The sequence below is a fragment of the Stegostoma tigrinum genome, chromosome 1 (genome assembly GCF_030684315.1).
Source record: "Stegostoma tigrinum isolate sSteTig4 chromosome 1, sSteTig4.hap1, whole genome shotgun sequence".
NCBI lineage: Eukaryota > Metazoa > Chordata > Chondrichthyes > Orectolobiformes > Stegostomatidae > Stegostoma > Stegostoma tigrinum.
Genome location: NC_081354.1, coordinates 188030183 through 188045627, shown reverse-complemented (window position 1 = coordinate 188045627; position 15445 = coordinate 188030183). Strand labels below are relative to the sequence as shown.

The 15445-nt window shown below is 55.9% G+C and overlaps 1 protein-coding gene across 2 annotated transcripts in view; it reads right to left on the bottom strand.

The window, feature by feature from the left end:
- LOC125456747 (matrix metalloproteinase-21-like) overlaps positions 1–15445 on the bottom strand; it is a 134820-nt gene that overhangs the window by 14128 nt on the left and 105247 nt on the right. For both annotated transcript variants that reach the window (XM_048540130.2, XM_059651676.1), the window contains exons 3-5: positions 4316–5174; positions 2950–3089; positions 1135–1279 (exon numbers count right to left, since the gene is read on the bottom strand). In XM_048540130.2, coding sequence (XP_048396087.1) covers positions 1135–1279; positions 2950–3089; positions 4316–5174 — 1144 coding nt within the window. The remainder of the gene's footprint in view (positions 1–1134; positions 1280–2949; positions 3090–4315; positions 5175–15445) is intronic.

Sequence of the window (15445 nt, the reverse complement as noted above, 5' to 3'; positions counted from 1 at the left end):
CGGTCTCTCCCTCCCTCCCTCTCTCTCTCTCCCTCCCTCGCTCCTTCCCTCGCTCTCTCGATCCCTCCCTCGCTCACTCACTCTCTCGCTCCCTCTCTCCCTTGCTCGCTCCCTCTCTCCCTCCCTCATTCCCTCCCTCCCTCGCTCCATCCCTCCCTCGCTCGCTCTCTCTCCCTCGCTCGCTCTCTTTCCCTCCCTCGGTCTCCCTCCCTCCCTCTCTGTCTCCCTCCCTCGCTCCCTCGTTCCCTCGCTTGCTCCCTCCCTCGCTCTCTCCCTCCCTCCCTCCCTTGCTCCCTCCCTCCCTCACTCACTCCCTCGCTCCCTTCCTCACTCACTCACTTCCTCGCTCCCTTCCTCGCTCACTCACCCCCTCGCTCCCTTCCTCACTCCCTCACTCTCTCCCTCCCTCCCTTGCTCCCTCCCTCACTCCCTTCCTCGCTCACTCACCTCCTCGCTCCCTTCCTCGCTCACTCACCCCCTCGCTCCCTCCCTCGCTCTCTCCCTCCCTCCCTTGCTCCCTCCCTCCCTCACTCACTCCCTCGCTCCCTTCCTCACTCACTCACTTCCTCGCTCCCTTCCTCGCTCACTCACCCCCTCGCTCCCTTCCTCACTCCCTCACTCTCTCCCTCCCTCCCTTGCTCCCTCCCTCACTCCCTTCCTCGCTCACTCACCTCCTCGCTCCCTTCCTCGCTCACTCACCCCCTCGCTCCCTCCCTCGCTCTCTCCCTCCCTCACTACCTCAACTCGCTCCCTTCCTCGCTCGCCCCCTCCCTCCCTCACTACCTCGACTCCCTTCCTCCCTCACTCACTCCCTCCCTCCCTCGCTCCCTCCTTCGCTCCCTCCCTCGCTCCCTCCTTCGTTCCCTTCCTCGCTCACTCACCCCCTCGCTCCCTCCCTCGCTCCCTTCCTCGCTCACTCACTTCCTCGCTCCCTTCCTCGCTCACTCACCCCCTCGCTCCCTCCCTCCCTCCCTCCCTCGCTCCATTCCTCCCTTGATCCCTCCTTCGCTCTCTCACTCACCCCCTCGCTCCGTCCCTCGCTCACTCGCTCCCTCCCTCCCTCTGAGGTTGGGTGACCCAGCTCATGGCCTCGACGATCCCAGCTGAGACGGGTGCCCCGGCCCCCTCACTCACCGTAGATTTGTTGAATGGCCTTGCGATCATACCAGTCGAGCTCCAGGTCCTTGGAGTCCTGTGGAATGTAGTTTGGGTGCATAATGGAGCCCGGCCGTCTGATGTGTGGGAGACCCAGCACGTGGCCAATCTCATGGACAGCCACCTGAAGGCAAAATATTGTCACCGTTTAACAAGATGATCCAGTATCAGACACGGAGATCACCCCTGGCCGTGGGTGACCTCGGCCTTACATTCCAGCAGATAGTGAGTCAGTCTCCTCCCCGGGCCCAGGCCCTCCCAAAACAACCAGGTGACTCTCTCCGCACCGCGATATTCCTTGCTCCCTCGGCTCTTGTGCAGGGACACCGAAGGCTGGAAGTTGCTGCCCACCCCTCACTAGCCTTGGACTCACTGCTGAGGCAGAGTTTAGAGTCAGCCAGGTCGCTGTGGGTCTGGAGTCATGTGTAGGGTGAGGGTGGAAGTTCCCTTCCCTAACCTGACCAGGCGGTGCGCTGGGGGGGCGCTTTTGTGAACAATTAACAACGGTCAGTGGTCAAACGCTAAACTCTCATCCCCAGACATCTCCTGGATTACATGGCAAAGGGACAGAGACCAGGTTTTAACAGCCCTGTCAGTAATCCCCTTCCCATAGCTTCAGGACAATTTCAGGGATGGTCCTGGAAGAGCACAATGGACACAATGGTCCTGAGTTGCTGCTGACACCATGACTAGTTATTCCTGGCCTTGGCTCAGTGTTAATGTTTACACTGTGCACTATCTCTCTCTCTCTCTGTGTTCATAGAACATAGAACAATGCAGCACAGAACAGGCCCTTCGGCCCTCGATGCTGCGCCGACCTGTGAACTAATCTAAGCCCATCCCCCTACACTATCCCATCATTATCCAGATGCTTACCCAAGGACTGTTTAAATGTCCCTCATGTGGCTGAGTTAACTACATTGGCAGGCAGGGTGTTCCACGCCCTTACCACTCTCTGAGTAAAGAACCTGCCTCTGACATCTGTCTTAAACCTATCACCCCTCAATATGTAGCTATGCCCCCTCATACAAGCTGACGTCATCATCCTCAGAAAAAGACTCTCACTATCCACCCTATCTAATCCTCTGATCATCTTGTATGTCTCTATTAAATCCCCTCTTAGCCTCCTTCTCTCCAATGAGAACTGACCCAAGTCCCTCAGCCTTTCTTCATAAGGCCCTCGCTCCAGACCAGGCAACATCCTGGTAAATCTCCTCTGCACCTTTTCCAATGCTTCCACATCCTTCCTGTAATGGGGCGACCAGAACTGCACACAATATTCCAAATGAGGCCGCACTAGCATTTTGTACAGTTGCAGCATGACATCACGGCTCCGGAACGCAATCCCTCTACCAATACAACCTAACACACCATATGCCTTCTTAACAGCGCTATCAACCTGGGTGGCAACTTTCAGGGATCTATGTACATGGACACCAAGATCCCTCTGCACTTCCACACTACCAAGAATCTTTCCACTGACCCAGTATTCTGCCTTCCTATTATTCTTCCGAAAGTGAATCACCTCATATTTATCCGCATTGAACTCCATTTGCCATCTTTCGGCCCAATTGTCCCAACCTTTCGGTTCAATATCACTATCATCGGGGCCATGCTCTCTGTAAGCGATAGGAGCTGCCCTTAAGCCATCAGCGAGTGGGGGAGCTCGTGTTATACAGAGTCAGCACGGGAGCTGAGCTCCACAGGCACTGAATACCAGCGAGTCACTTCAGAGACCCTCACGGAAGCAGGGAGAGAGGTGGCGGAAAGGGGCCAAGGAGAGCAGTGACTCACCGTCAGTAAGCTGATACCCTCGCTGCTCGAGGGCGTCACAAAATGCTCGTCGTCGTCAAAATGCACATCGCCCAGGCGCCAGGCGTGGGCATACTCCTGCCCCGTCCCGTCAAACACCTGGGAGCAGCCCAGGTGCCTCTCTGCAAAGGATCAGAGTCGGGGTTAAAACGGCACATAGCCCCAGAACACACTCCACCATGTCTGATGGGGGCAGTGTAGAGGGAGCTTTACTCTGTATCTAACCCAGTGCTGTCCCTGTGCTGGGAGTGTTTGATGGGGGGACAGTGTAGAGGGATCTTTACTCTGTACCTGACCTCGTGCTGTCCCTGTGCTGGGAGTGTTTGATTGTGGGGGAGGGTGGTGACAGTGTAGAGGGAGCTTTACCCTGTATCTAAACCTTGTGCTGTGCCTGTCCCTGGGAGTGTTTGATGGGAGGGGGAACAGTGTAGAGGGAGCTTTACTCTGTATCTAACCCCGTGCTGTGAGTGTTTGATGGAGTTGGCGGGGGGGGAGGGGAACAGTGTAGAGGGAGCTTTGGATTAGATTAGATTAGATTCCCTACAGTGTGGAAACAGGCCCTTCGGCCCAACAAGTCCATACCGCCCCTTGAAGCATCCCACCCAGACCCATCCCCCTGTAACCCACACATCCTTGAACACTAGGGGTGATTTAGCATGGCCGATCCACCTAGCCTGCACATCTTTGGACTGTGGGAGGAAACCCACGCAGACACGGGGAGAATGTGCAAACTCCACACAGACAGTTACTCGAGGCTGGAATCGAACCCGGGTCCCTGGTGTTGTGAGGCTGCAGTGTTAACCACTGAGCCACTGTGTCTAACACCGTGCTGTCCCTGTGCTGTCAGTGTTTGATGGGGCGGACAGTGTAGAGGAGGCTTTACCCCATCTCTAACCCCGTGCTGTGAGTGTTTGATGGTGGGGACAGTGTAGAGGGAACTTTACCCCTGGTCTCTAACCCCGTGCTGTCCCTGTCCTGAGAGTATTTGATGGTGGGGGGGGGGGGCGGGGGAACAGTGCAGACGGAGCTTTACCCCGGTCTCTAACCCCATGCTGTGAGTATTTGATGGGAGGGGGCTGGGGACAGTGTAGAGAGAGCTTTACCCCCGGTCTCTAACCCCATGCTGTCCCTGTCCTGAGAGCATTTGACGGGGCTGGGGGGGGAAAAGTTTAAAGGGAGCTTTACCCCTGGTCTCTAACCCCATGCTGTCCCTGTCCTGTGAGTGTTTGATGGGGGCGGGTGGGGGCAGTGCAGAGGGAGCTTTACCCCCGGTCTCTAACCCCGCGCTGTCCCTGACTGCTGTCGGACGGAGCATGTTGGGTTAGTGAGAGGAAGGCAGGCCGCTCACTTGTTCCGAAGCCCAGCCTGATGTCTATTTCGGAGGCGGGTGATGTCAGGTCCTCTTCGAACATGAGGGGGGTGACCTCGCTCCACATGCGGAAGGCCAGCCTCAGGATGGTTTTCTGGTCGTCGATGGTCAGCTGGGAGCTGTAGCCCTCGTCCAGGATGCGCCATTTGAGCCTGGTCTTGCTGAAGGCCAGCGTGGGCAGGCTGCTGTCCAGCAGGTCGGAGGAGCGCCTCTTTTTCCGCAGGCCGTCCACCAGCCATTGGATGAAACGCGGCCTTTGACCCGCGCCGGGGTCCGCCGAGCCGCTGTGATCGGACGCCGCCTCCGCCCGCACCCGCTCCGACTTGGCCAGCTGCTCTGAGCTGGTGTCCTCCGTCGGGCTGCGCGGGGCATCGCCGGCCCTGGGCAGCAGGTGCCTGGCCATGACTCCCGGCCGGGCCGTCTCTACGTCCACGGGCCGGCTCACCCCAGGGGCTGCGGTGGTGTCGCGGTACCCGAGGAGCCAGTCAGCGTTGCCCCCTGCCGTGCCGTTTGGGCCCTCGGTGCCATTGTCATGGGCCTTGTGATCGGGTACTCCGCATCGGGGCAGGTTCATCGCCTCCTTGGTGGCTGCATCCAGGATTCCGGTGACAGGGATGCCGTTGGCGGTTTGGAATCGGAGCAAGGCGCTGGTGTACTTTCCCAGCATCTGCTGGGACTGTTCCTGTTCCTTCACGTGCCTCCGGCTGTAGTGGCCCTCCAGGAGGAGGCCCGAGATATCCAGCGGGGATGGGTCATCGTCCAGTGGCACCGAGACCCCTTGGTACGCCAGGTCCTCCCAGTTCACTGGCTCTGTCCAGCCGTACTTATCCAGGTATTCCTGCAGAAAGGAGATGGTGTGGGAATGTCTCTCGCAGGCTCACGGTGGGAGCGGGGTAATGCCCCAGACCAGGAGGCTGAGGACACGTGGACACGTCGGGGGGAGGGATGGGGGTGGGGTGTGGGGTTTGGGGGTGTGTGGATGTGAGTGTGGGTGTGAGTGTGGGTGTGGGTGTGGGTGTGGGGTGTGGGGGTGGGTGTGGGTGGGGTGTGGGGTGTGGGGGTGGGTGGGGTGTGGGTGGGGTGTGGGGGTGGGTGTGGTTATGGGTGAGGGGTGGGGGTAGGTGTGGGTGGGGGGGTGTAGGGGTGGGTGTGGGTGGGGGGTGTAGGGGTGGGTGTAGATGTGGGTGGGGTGTGTACGGGTGGGTGTAGCGGTGGGTGTAGGGGTGGGTGTGGGTGGGGGGTGTAGGGGTGGGTGTAGGGGTGGGTGTGGGTGGGGGGTGTAGGGGTGGGTGTGGGTGGGGGGTGTAGGGGTGGGTGTAGGGGTGGGTGTGGGGGGGTTGTATACGGGTGGGTGTAGCGGTGGGTGTAGGGGTGGGTGTGGGTGGGGGGTGTAGGGGTGGGTGTGGGTGGGGGGTGTAGGGGTGGGTGTAGGGGTGGAGTGGGTGGGGTGTGTACGGGTGGGTGTAGCGGTGGGTGTAGGGGTGGGTGTGGGTGGGGGGTGTAGGGGTGGGTGTAGGGGTGGGTGTGGGTGGGGGTTGTAGGGGTGGGTGCGCTTCCACAGTTCGGGAATCTTCAACGTCCCCACATTTCTGTCCTTTCATCACGGCTCCAGATCCACAATCCCCTGCTTCGACGCCCCCTCACCTCTCCCTCGACGCCCCCTCCACCTCTCCCTCAATGCCCCCGACATCTCCCTCGATGCCCCCTCACCTCTCCCTCAGCGCCCCCTCACCTCTCCCTCCACGCCCCCACTTCTCCCTCGACACCCCCACTTCTCCCTCGACACCCCCACCCCTCCCTCGAACCCCTCTACCTCTCCCTCGACACCCCCCCACCTCACCCTCAACAGCCCACATCTCACTCTCCACACTCCCCCCAGCTCTCCCTCGACTCCCCTCAACCTCTCTCTCAACACCCCATCACGTCTCCCTTGACGGCCCCCCACCTCTCCCTCCATGCCCCCACCTCTCCCTCGACGCCCCCACCTCTCCCTCCACGCCCCCACCTCACCCTCAACACCCCCCCACCTCGCCCCCAACACCTCCCCACCTCTCCCTCGACACCCCCACTTCTCCCTCGACACCCCCCACCTCTCCCTCAACACCCCCCCACCTCCGCCTCAACACCCCCCACCTCTCCCTCGACACCCCCCCACCTCACCCTCAATACGCCCCCACCTCTCCCTCAACAACCCCCTACCTCACCCTCAACAACCCCCCACCTGTCCCTCAACACCCCCCACCTCTCCCTCAACAACCCCCACCTCTCCCTCAACACCCCCCACCTCACCCTCCACACTCCCCCCCACCTCTCCCTCAACACCCCCTCACCTCTCCCTCGACACCCCCCCACCTCACCCTCAACAACCCCCCACCTCTCCCTCAACACCACCCCACCTCACCCTCAACACCGCCCACCTGTCCCTCAACACCCGCACCTCTCCCTCCACACTCCCCCCCACCTCTCCCTCAACACCCCCACCCCTCCCTCGACCCCCTCAACCTCTCCCTCGACACCCCCCACCTCACCCTCAACACCCCCCCATCTCACTCTCCACACTCCCCACCACCTCACCCTCAACACCCCCTCACCTCACCCTCAACAACCCCCCACCTCACCCTCAACACCCCCACCTCTCCCTCAACAAACCCCACCTCTGCCTCAACACACCCCCACCTCACCCTCCACACTCCCCCCAACCTCACCCTCCACACTACCCCCCCACCTCTCCCTCAACACCCGCACCTCTCCCTCAATTCCTCCACTGGGTGGGGATTCTAGAACGAGGAGCATAGCCTGAGAATGAGGGCCTGACCTTCCAGGAGAGACACGAGGAAGCATGGCTACACACAAAGGGAGGCAGAGGTTTGGAATTCCGATCCACAAACAGCGGCGGATGCTGGGTTAGTTACTAATCTTAAACCGGAGATCAATGCAGTTTTCTTCGGCAAGCAGTTTGAAGTGAAAAGGGCCAACGGCAGAGAAGTGGAGTTAGCTCACAGAGTGGGAAAGATTTCATTGAATGGAGGAACAGGTTTGAGGGGCTGAATGGCCTATTCCTGCTGCTAGGTTACCACACAGGTTGAGAGATTTGACTGTGGGAAGTTCATCATGTAAATGGTAAAACCAAATTCTTGGATTTCTTTCGGGATTGATACAGGGCTATGGGGAGAGATTGGGACAGTGGGAATAGTTTGTGATTGATACAGGGCGATGGGGAGACAGCAGGACACTGGGATTAGTTTGGGGATTGATACAGGGCTATAGGAAGAGAGTGGGGCAGTGGGATTAGTTTGGGATTGATATAGGGTTATGGGGAGAGAGTGGTGCAGTGAGAATTGGTTTGGGATTGATACAGGGCTACGGGGAGAGAGTGGGGCAGTGTGATTAGTTTCGGGATTGATACAGGGCTATGGGGAGAGAGTGGGACAGTGGGATTAGTTTGGGATTGATACAGGGCTATGGGGAGACAGTGGGGCAGTGGGATTAGTTTGGGATTGATACAGGGCTATGGGGAGAGAGTGGGGCAGTGGGATTAGTTTGGGAAAGGTACAGAGCTACGGGGAGAGAGTGGGGCAGTGGGATTAGTTTGGGGATTGATACAGGGCTATGGGGAGAGATTGGGACAGTGGAATTAGTTTGGGATTGATACAGGGCTATGGGGAGAGAGTGGGGCAGGGGGATTAGTTTGGGATTGATACATGGCTATGGGCAGAGAGCCGGGCAGTGGGATTAGTTTGGGGAATGATACAGTGCTATGGGGAGAGAGCGGGGCAGTGGGATGAGTTTGGGATTGATACAGGGCTATGGGGAGAGAGTGGGGCAGTGGGATTAGATTGGGAATGGTACAAGGCTATGGGGAGAGAGTGGGACAGTGGGATTAGGTTGGGATTGATACAGGGCTATGGGGTGAGATTGGGGCAGTGGGATTAGTTTGGGATTGATACAGGGCTATGGGGAGAGAGTGGGGCAGTGGGATTAGTTTGGGAATGGTACAGGGCTATGGGGAGAGAGTGGGACAGTCGGATTAGTTTGGGATTGATACAGGGCCATGGGGAGAGAGTGGGGCAGTGGGATTAGTTTGGGATTGATACAGCACTACGGGGAGAGAGTGGGGCAATGGTATTAGTTTGGGACTGATACTGGGCTATGGTGAGAGAGTGGGGCAGTGTGATTAGTTTGGGGATTGATACAGGGCTCTGGGGAGAGAGTGGGGCAGTGGGAATAGTTTGGGATTGATACCGGGTATGGGGAGTGAGTAGGGCAGTGGGATTAGTTTGGGATTGATACAGGGCTATGGGGAGAGAGTGGGGCAGTGGGATTAGTTTCGGGATTGATACAGGGCTATGGGGAGAGTTTGGGACAGTGGGATTAGATTGGGAATGGTACAGGGCTATGGGGAGAGATTGAGGCAGTGGGATTAGTTTGGGATTGATACAGGGCTATGGGGAAACAGTGGGGCAGTGGGATTAGTTTGGGAATGGTACAGACTATGGGGAGAGAGTGGGGCAGTGGGATTAGTTTGGGATTGATACAGGGCTATCGGGAGAGAGTGGGGCAGTGGGATTAGTTTGGGGATTGATACAGGGCTATGGGGATAGATTGGGACAGTGGGATTAGTTTGGGATTGATACAGGGCTATGGGGAGAGAGTGGGGCAGTGGGATTAGATTCGGAATGGTACAGGGCTATGGGGAGAGAGTGGGAGAGTCGGTTTAGTTTGGGATTGATACAGGGCGATGGGGAGACAGTGGGGCACTCGGATTAGTTTGGGATTGATACTGGGCGATGGGCAGAGAGTGGGACAGTGGGATTAGTTTGGGATTGATACAGAGCTATGGGGAGAGATTGGGACAGTGGGATAAGTTTGTGATTGATACCGGGCTATGGGGAGAGAGTGGGGCAGTGGGATTAGTTTGGGATTGATACAGGGCTAAGGGGAGATAGTGGGGCAGTGGGAGTTGTTTGGGATTGCTACAGGGATATGTGGAGTGAGTGGGGCAGTGGGATTAGTTTGGGAGTGATACAGGGCTATGGGGATAGATTGGGACAGTGGGATTAGTTTGGGATTGATACAGGGCTATGGGGAGAGATTGGGGCAGTGGGATTAGTTTGGGATTGATACAGGGATATTGGGAGTGAGTGGGGCAGTGGGATTAGTTTGGGGATTCATACAGGGCTATGGGGAGAGAGCGGGGCAGTGGGATAGGTTTTGGATTGACACAGGGCTTTGGGGAGAGAGTCGGGCAGTGGGATTAGTTTTGGATTGATACAGGGATATGGGGAGAGAGTGGGGCCGTTGGATTAGTTTCGGGATTAATACAGGGCTATGGAGAGAGAGTGGGGCAGTGGGATTAGTTTGGGATTGATACAGGGCTATGTGGAGAGAGTGGGGCAGTGGGATTAGTTTGGGGATTGATACAGGGCTATGGGGATAGATTGGGACAGTGGGATTAGTTTGGGATTGATACAGGGCTATGGGGAGAGACCGGGGCAGTGGGATTAGTTCAAGGAATGATACAGGGCTCTGGGGAGAGAGTGGGGCAGTGGGATTAGTTTGGGATTGATACACGGCTATGGGGAGAGAGTGCGGCAGTGTGATTAGATTGGGAATGGTACAGGGCTATGGGGAAAGAGTGGGGCAAAGGGATTAGTTTGGGAATGGTACACGGCTATGGGGAGAGAGTGGGACAGTCGGATTAGTTTGGGATTGATACAGGGCTATGGGGAGAGATTGGGGCAGTGGGAATAGTTTGGGATTGATACAGGGCTATGGGGAGAGAGTGGGGCAGTGGGATTAGTTTGGGAATGGTACAGACAATGGGGAGAGAGTGGGGCAGTGGGATTAGTTTGGGATTGATACAGGGCTATGGGGAGAGAGTGGGGCAGTTGGATTAGTTTCGGGATTAATACAGGGCTATGGAGAGAGAGTGGGGCAGTGGGATTAGTTTGGGATTGATACAATGCTATGGGGAGAGAGTGCGGCAGTGGGATTAGTTTGGGGATTGATACAGGGCTATGGGGATAGATTGGGACAGTGGGATTAGTTTGGGATTGATACAGGGCTATGGGGAGAGATTGGGGCAGTGGGATGAGTTTGGGATTGATACAGGGCTATGGGGATTGAGTGGGGCAGTGGGATTAGTTTGCGGATTGATACAGGGCTATGGGGAGAGACCGGGGCAGTGGGATTAGTTTGGGGAATGATACAGGGCTATGGGGAGAGAGTGGGGCAGTGGGATTAGTTTGGGATTGATACACGGCTATGGGGAGAGATTGGGGCAGTGGGTTAGTTTGTGATTGATACAGGGCTATGGGGAGAGGGTGTGGCAGTGGGATTAGTTTGGGGATTGATACAGGGCTATGGGGAGAGCGTGGAGCAGTGGGATTAGTTTGGGATTGATACAGGGCTATGGGGAGAAAGTGGGGCAGTGGGATTAGATTGGGAATGGTACAGGGCTATGGGGAGAGATTGAGGCAGTGGGATTAGTTTGGGATTGATACAGGCCTATGGGGAAAGAGTGGGGCAGTGGGATTAGTTTGGGAATGGTACAGACTATGGGGAGAGAGTGGGGCAGTGGGATTAGTTTGGGATTGATACCGGGCTATGGGGAGAGAGTGGGGCAGTGGGATTAGTTTGGGATTGATACAGGGCTAAGGGGAGATAGTGGGGCAGTGGGAGTTGTTTGGGATTGCTACAGGGATATGTGGAGTGAGTGGGGCAGTGGGATTAGTTTGGGAGTGATACAGGGCTATGGGGATAGATTGGGACAGTGGGATTAGTTTGGGATTGATACAGGGCTATGGGGAGAGATTGGGGCAGTGGGATTAGTTTGGGATTGATACAGGGATATTGGGAGTGAGTGGGGCAGTGGGATTAGTTTGCGGATTGATACAGGGCTATGGGGAGAGAGTGGGGCAGTGGGATTAGTTTGGGGATTCATACAGGGCTATGGGGAGAGAGCGGGGCAGTGGGATAGGTTTTGGATTGACACAGGGCTTTGGGGAGAGAGTCGGGCAGTGGGATTAGTTTGGGGATTGATACAGGGCTATGGGGATAGATTGGGACAGTGGGATTAGTTTGGGATTGATACAGGGCTATGGGGAGAGACCGGGGCATTGGGATTAGTTCGGGGAATGATACAGGGCTATGGGGAGAGAGTGGGGCAGTGGGATTAGTTTGGGATTGATACAGGGCTATGGGGATAGATTGGGGCAGTGGGTTAGTTTGTGATTGATACAGGGCTATGGGGAGAGGGTGGGGCAGTGGGATTAGTTTGGGGATTGATACAGGGCTATGGGGAGAGCGTGGAGCAGTGGGATTAGTTTGGGATTGATACAGGGCTATGGGGAGAAAGTGGGGCAGTGGGATTAGATTGGGAATGGTACAGGGCTATGGGGAGAGATTGAGGCAGTGGGATTAGTTTGGGATTGATACAGGGCTATGGGGAAACAGTGGGGCAGTGGGATTAGTTTGGGAACGGTACAGACTATGGGGAGAGAGTGGGGCAGTGGGATTAGTTTGGGATTGATACAGGGCTATCGGGAGAGAGTGGGGCAGTGGGATTAGTTTGGGGATTGATACAGGGCTATGGGGAAAGATTGGGACAGTGGGATTAGTTTGGGATTGATACAGGGCTATGGGGAGAGAGTGGGGCAGTGGGATTAGATTCGGAATGGTACAGGGCTATGGGGAGAGAGTGGGACAGTCGGATTAGTTTGGGATTGATACAGGGCGATGGGGAGACAGTGGGGCACTCGGATTAGTTTGGGATTGATACTGGGCGATGGGGAGAGAGTGGGACAGTGGGATTAGTTTGGGATTGATACAGAGCTATGGGGAGAGATTGGGACAGTGGGATAAGTTTGGGATTGATACAGGGCTATGGGGAGACAGTGGGGTAGTGGGATTAGTTTGTGATTGATACCGGGCTATGGGGAGAGAGTGGGGCAGTGGGATTAGTTTGGGATTGATACAGGGCTAAGGGGAGATAGTGGGGCAGTGGGAGTTGTTTGGGATTGCTACAGGGATATGTGGAGTGAGTGGGGCAGTGGGATTAGTTTGGGAGTGATACAGGGCTATGGGGATAGATTGGGACAGTGGGATTAGTTTGGGATTGATACAGGGCTATGGGGAGAGATTGGGGCAGTGGGATTAGTTTGGGATTGATACAGGGATATTGGGAGTGAGTGGGGCAGTGGGATTAGTTTGCGGATTGATACAGGGCTATGGGGAGAGAGTGGGGCAGTGGGATTAGTTTGGGGATTCATACAGGGCTATGGGGAGAGAGCGGGGCAGTGGGATAGGTTTTGGATTGACACAGGGCTTTGGGGAGAGAGTCGGGCAGTGGGATTAGTTTTGGATTGATGCAGGGATATGGGGAGAGAGTGGGGCCGTTGGATTAGTTTCGGGATTAATACAGGGCTATGGAGAGAGAGTGGGGCAGTGGGATTAGTTTGGGATTGATACAGGGCTATGTGGAGAGAGTGGGGCAGTGGGATTAGTTTGGGGATTGATACAGGGCTATGGGGATAGATTGGGACAGTGGGATTAGTTTGGGATTGATACAGGGCTATGGGGAGAGACCGGGGAAGTGGGATTAGTTCGGGGAATGATACAGGGCTATGGGGAGAGAGTGGGGCAGTGGGATTAGATTCGGAATGGTACAGGGCTATGGGGAGAGAGTGGGACAGTCGGATTAGTTTGGGATTGATACAGGGCGATGGGGAGACAGTGGGGCACTCGGATTAGTTTGGGATTGATACTGGGCGATGGGGAGAGAGTGGGACAGTGGGATTAGTTTGGGATTGATACAGAGCTATGGGGAGAGATTGGGACAGTGGGATAAGTTTGGGATTGATACAGGGCTATGGGGATAGATTGGGTCAGTGGGATTAGTTTGGGATTGATACAGGGCTATGGGGAGAGAGTGGGGCAGTGGGATTAGATTCGGAATGGTACAGGGCTATGGGGAGAGAGTGGGACAGTCGGATTAGTTTGGGATTGATACAGGGCGATGGGGAGACAGTGGGGCACTCGGATTAGTTTGGGATTGATACTGGGCGATGGGGAGAGAGTGGGACAGTGGGATTAGTTTGGGATTGATACAGAGCTATGGGGAGAGATTGGGACAGTGGGATAAGTTTGGGATTGATACAGGGCTATGGGGAGACAGTGGGGTAGTGGGATTAGTTTGTGATTGATACCGGGCTATGGGGAGAGAGTGGGGCAGTGGGATTAGTTTGGGATTGATACAGGGCTAAGGGGAGATAGTGGGGCAGTGGGAGATGTTTGGGATTGCTACAGGGATATGTGGAGTGAGTGGGGCAGTGGGATTAGTTTGGGAGTGATACAGGGCTATGGGGATAGATTGGGACAGTGGGATTAGTTTGGGATTGATACAGGGCTATGGGGAGAGATTGGGGCAGTGGGATTAGTTTGGGATTGATACAGGGATATTGGGAGTGAGTGGGGCAGTGGGATTAGTTTGCGGATTGATACAGGGCTATGGGGAGAGAGTGGGGCAGTGGGATTAGTTTGGGGATTCATACAGGGCTATGGGGAGAGAGCGTGGCAGTGGGATAGGTTTTGGATTGACACAGGGCTTTGGGGAGAGAGTCGGGCAGTGGGATTAGTTTTGGATTGATACAGGGATATGGGGAGAGAGTGGGGCCGTTGGATTAGTTTCGGGATTAATACAGGGCTATGGAGAGAGAGTGGGGCAGTGGGATTAGTTTGGGATTGATACAGGGCTATGTGGAGAGAGTGGGGCAGTGGGATTAGTTTGGGGATTGATACAGGGCTATGGGGATAGATTGGGACAGTGGGATTAGTTTGGGATTGATACAGGGCTATGGGGAGAGACCGGGGAAGTGGGATTAGTTCGGGGAATGATACAGGGCTATGGGGAGAGAGTGGGGCAGTGGGATTAGTTTGGGATTGATACACGGCTATGGGGAGAGATTGGGGCAGTGGGTTAGTTTGTGATTGATACAGGGCTATGGGGAGAGACCGGGGCAGTGGGATTAGTTTGGGGATAGATACAGGGCTGTGGGGAGAGCGTGGAGCAGTGGGATTAGTTTGGGATTGATACCGGGCTATGGGGAGAAAGTGGGGCAGTGGGATTAGATTGGGAATGGTACAGGGCTATGGGGAGAGAGTGGGGCAGTGGGATTAGTTTGGGATTGATACAGGGCTATCGGGAGAGAGTGGGGCAGTGGGATTAGTTTGGGATTGATACAGGGCTATGGGGATAGATTGGGACAGTGGGATTAGTTTGGGATTGATACAGGGCTATGGGTAGAGAGCGGGGCAGTGGGATTAGTTTGGGATTGATACAGGGCTATGGGGAGAGAGTGGGGCAGTGGGATTAGATTCGGAATGGTACAGGGCTATGGGGAGAGAGTGGGACAGTCGGATTAGTTTGGGATTGATACAGGGCGATGGGGAGACAGTGGGGCACTCGGATGAGTTTGGGATTGATACAGGGCGATGGGGAGAGAGTGGGACAGTGGGATTAGTTTGGGATTGATACAGAGCTATGGGGAGACAGTGGGGCAGTGGGATTAGTTTCTGATTGATACCGGGCTATGGGGAGAGAGTGGGGCAGTGGGATTAGTTTGGGATTGATACAGGGCTGAGGGGAGATAGTGGGGCAGTGGGAGTTGTTTGGGATTGCTACAGGGATATGTGGAGTGAGTGGGGCAGTGGGATTAGTTTGGGGATTGGTACAGGGCTATGGGGAGAGATTGGGGCAGTGGGATTAGTTTGGGATTGATACAGGGATATGGGGAGTGAGTGGGGCAGTGGGATTAGTTTGCGGATTGATACAGGGCTATGGGGAGAGTGCGGGGCAGTGGGATTAGTTTGGGGATTGATACAGAGCTTTGGGGAGAGAGCGGGGCAGTGGGATAGGTTTTGGATTGATACAGGGCTATGGGGAGAGACTGGGGCGGTGGGAGTAGTTTGGGATTGATACAGGGCTATGGGGATAGATTGGGACAGTGGGATTAGTTTGGGATTGATACAGGGCTATGGGGAGAGAGTGGGGCAGTGGGATTAGTTTGGGATTCATACAGGGCTATTTGGAGAGTGTGGGGCAGTGGGATT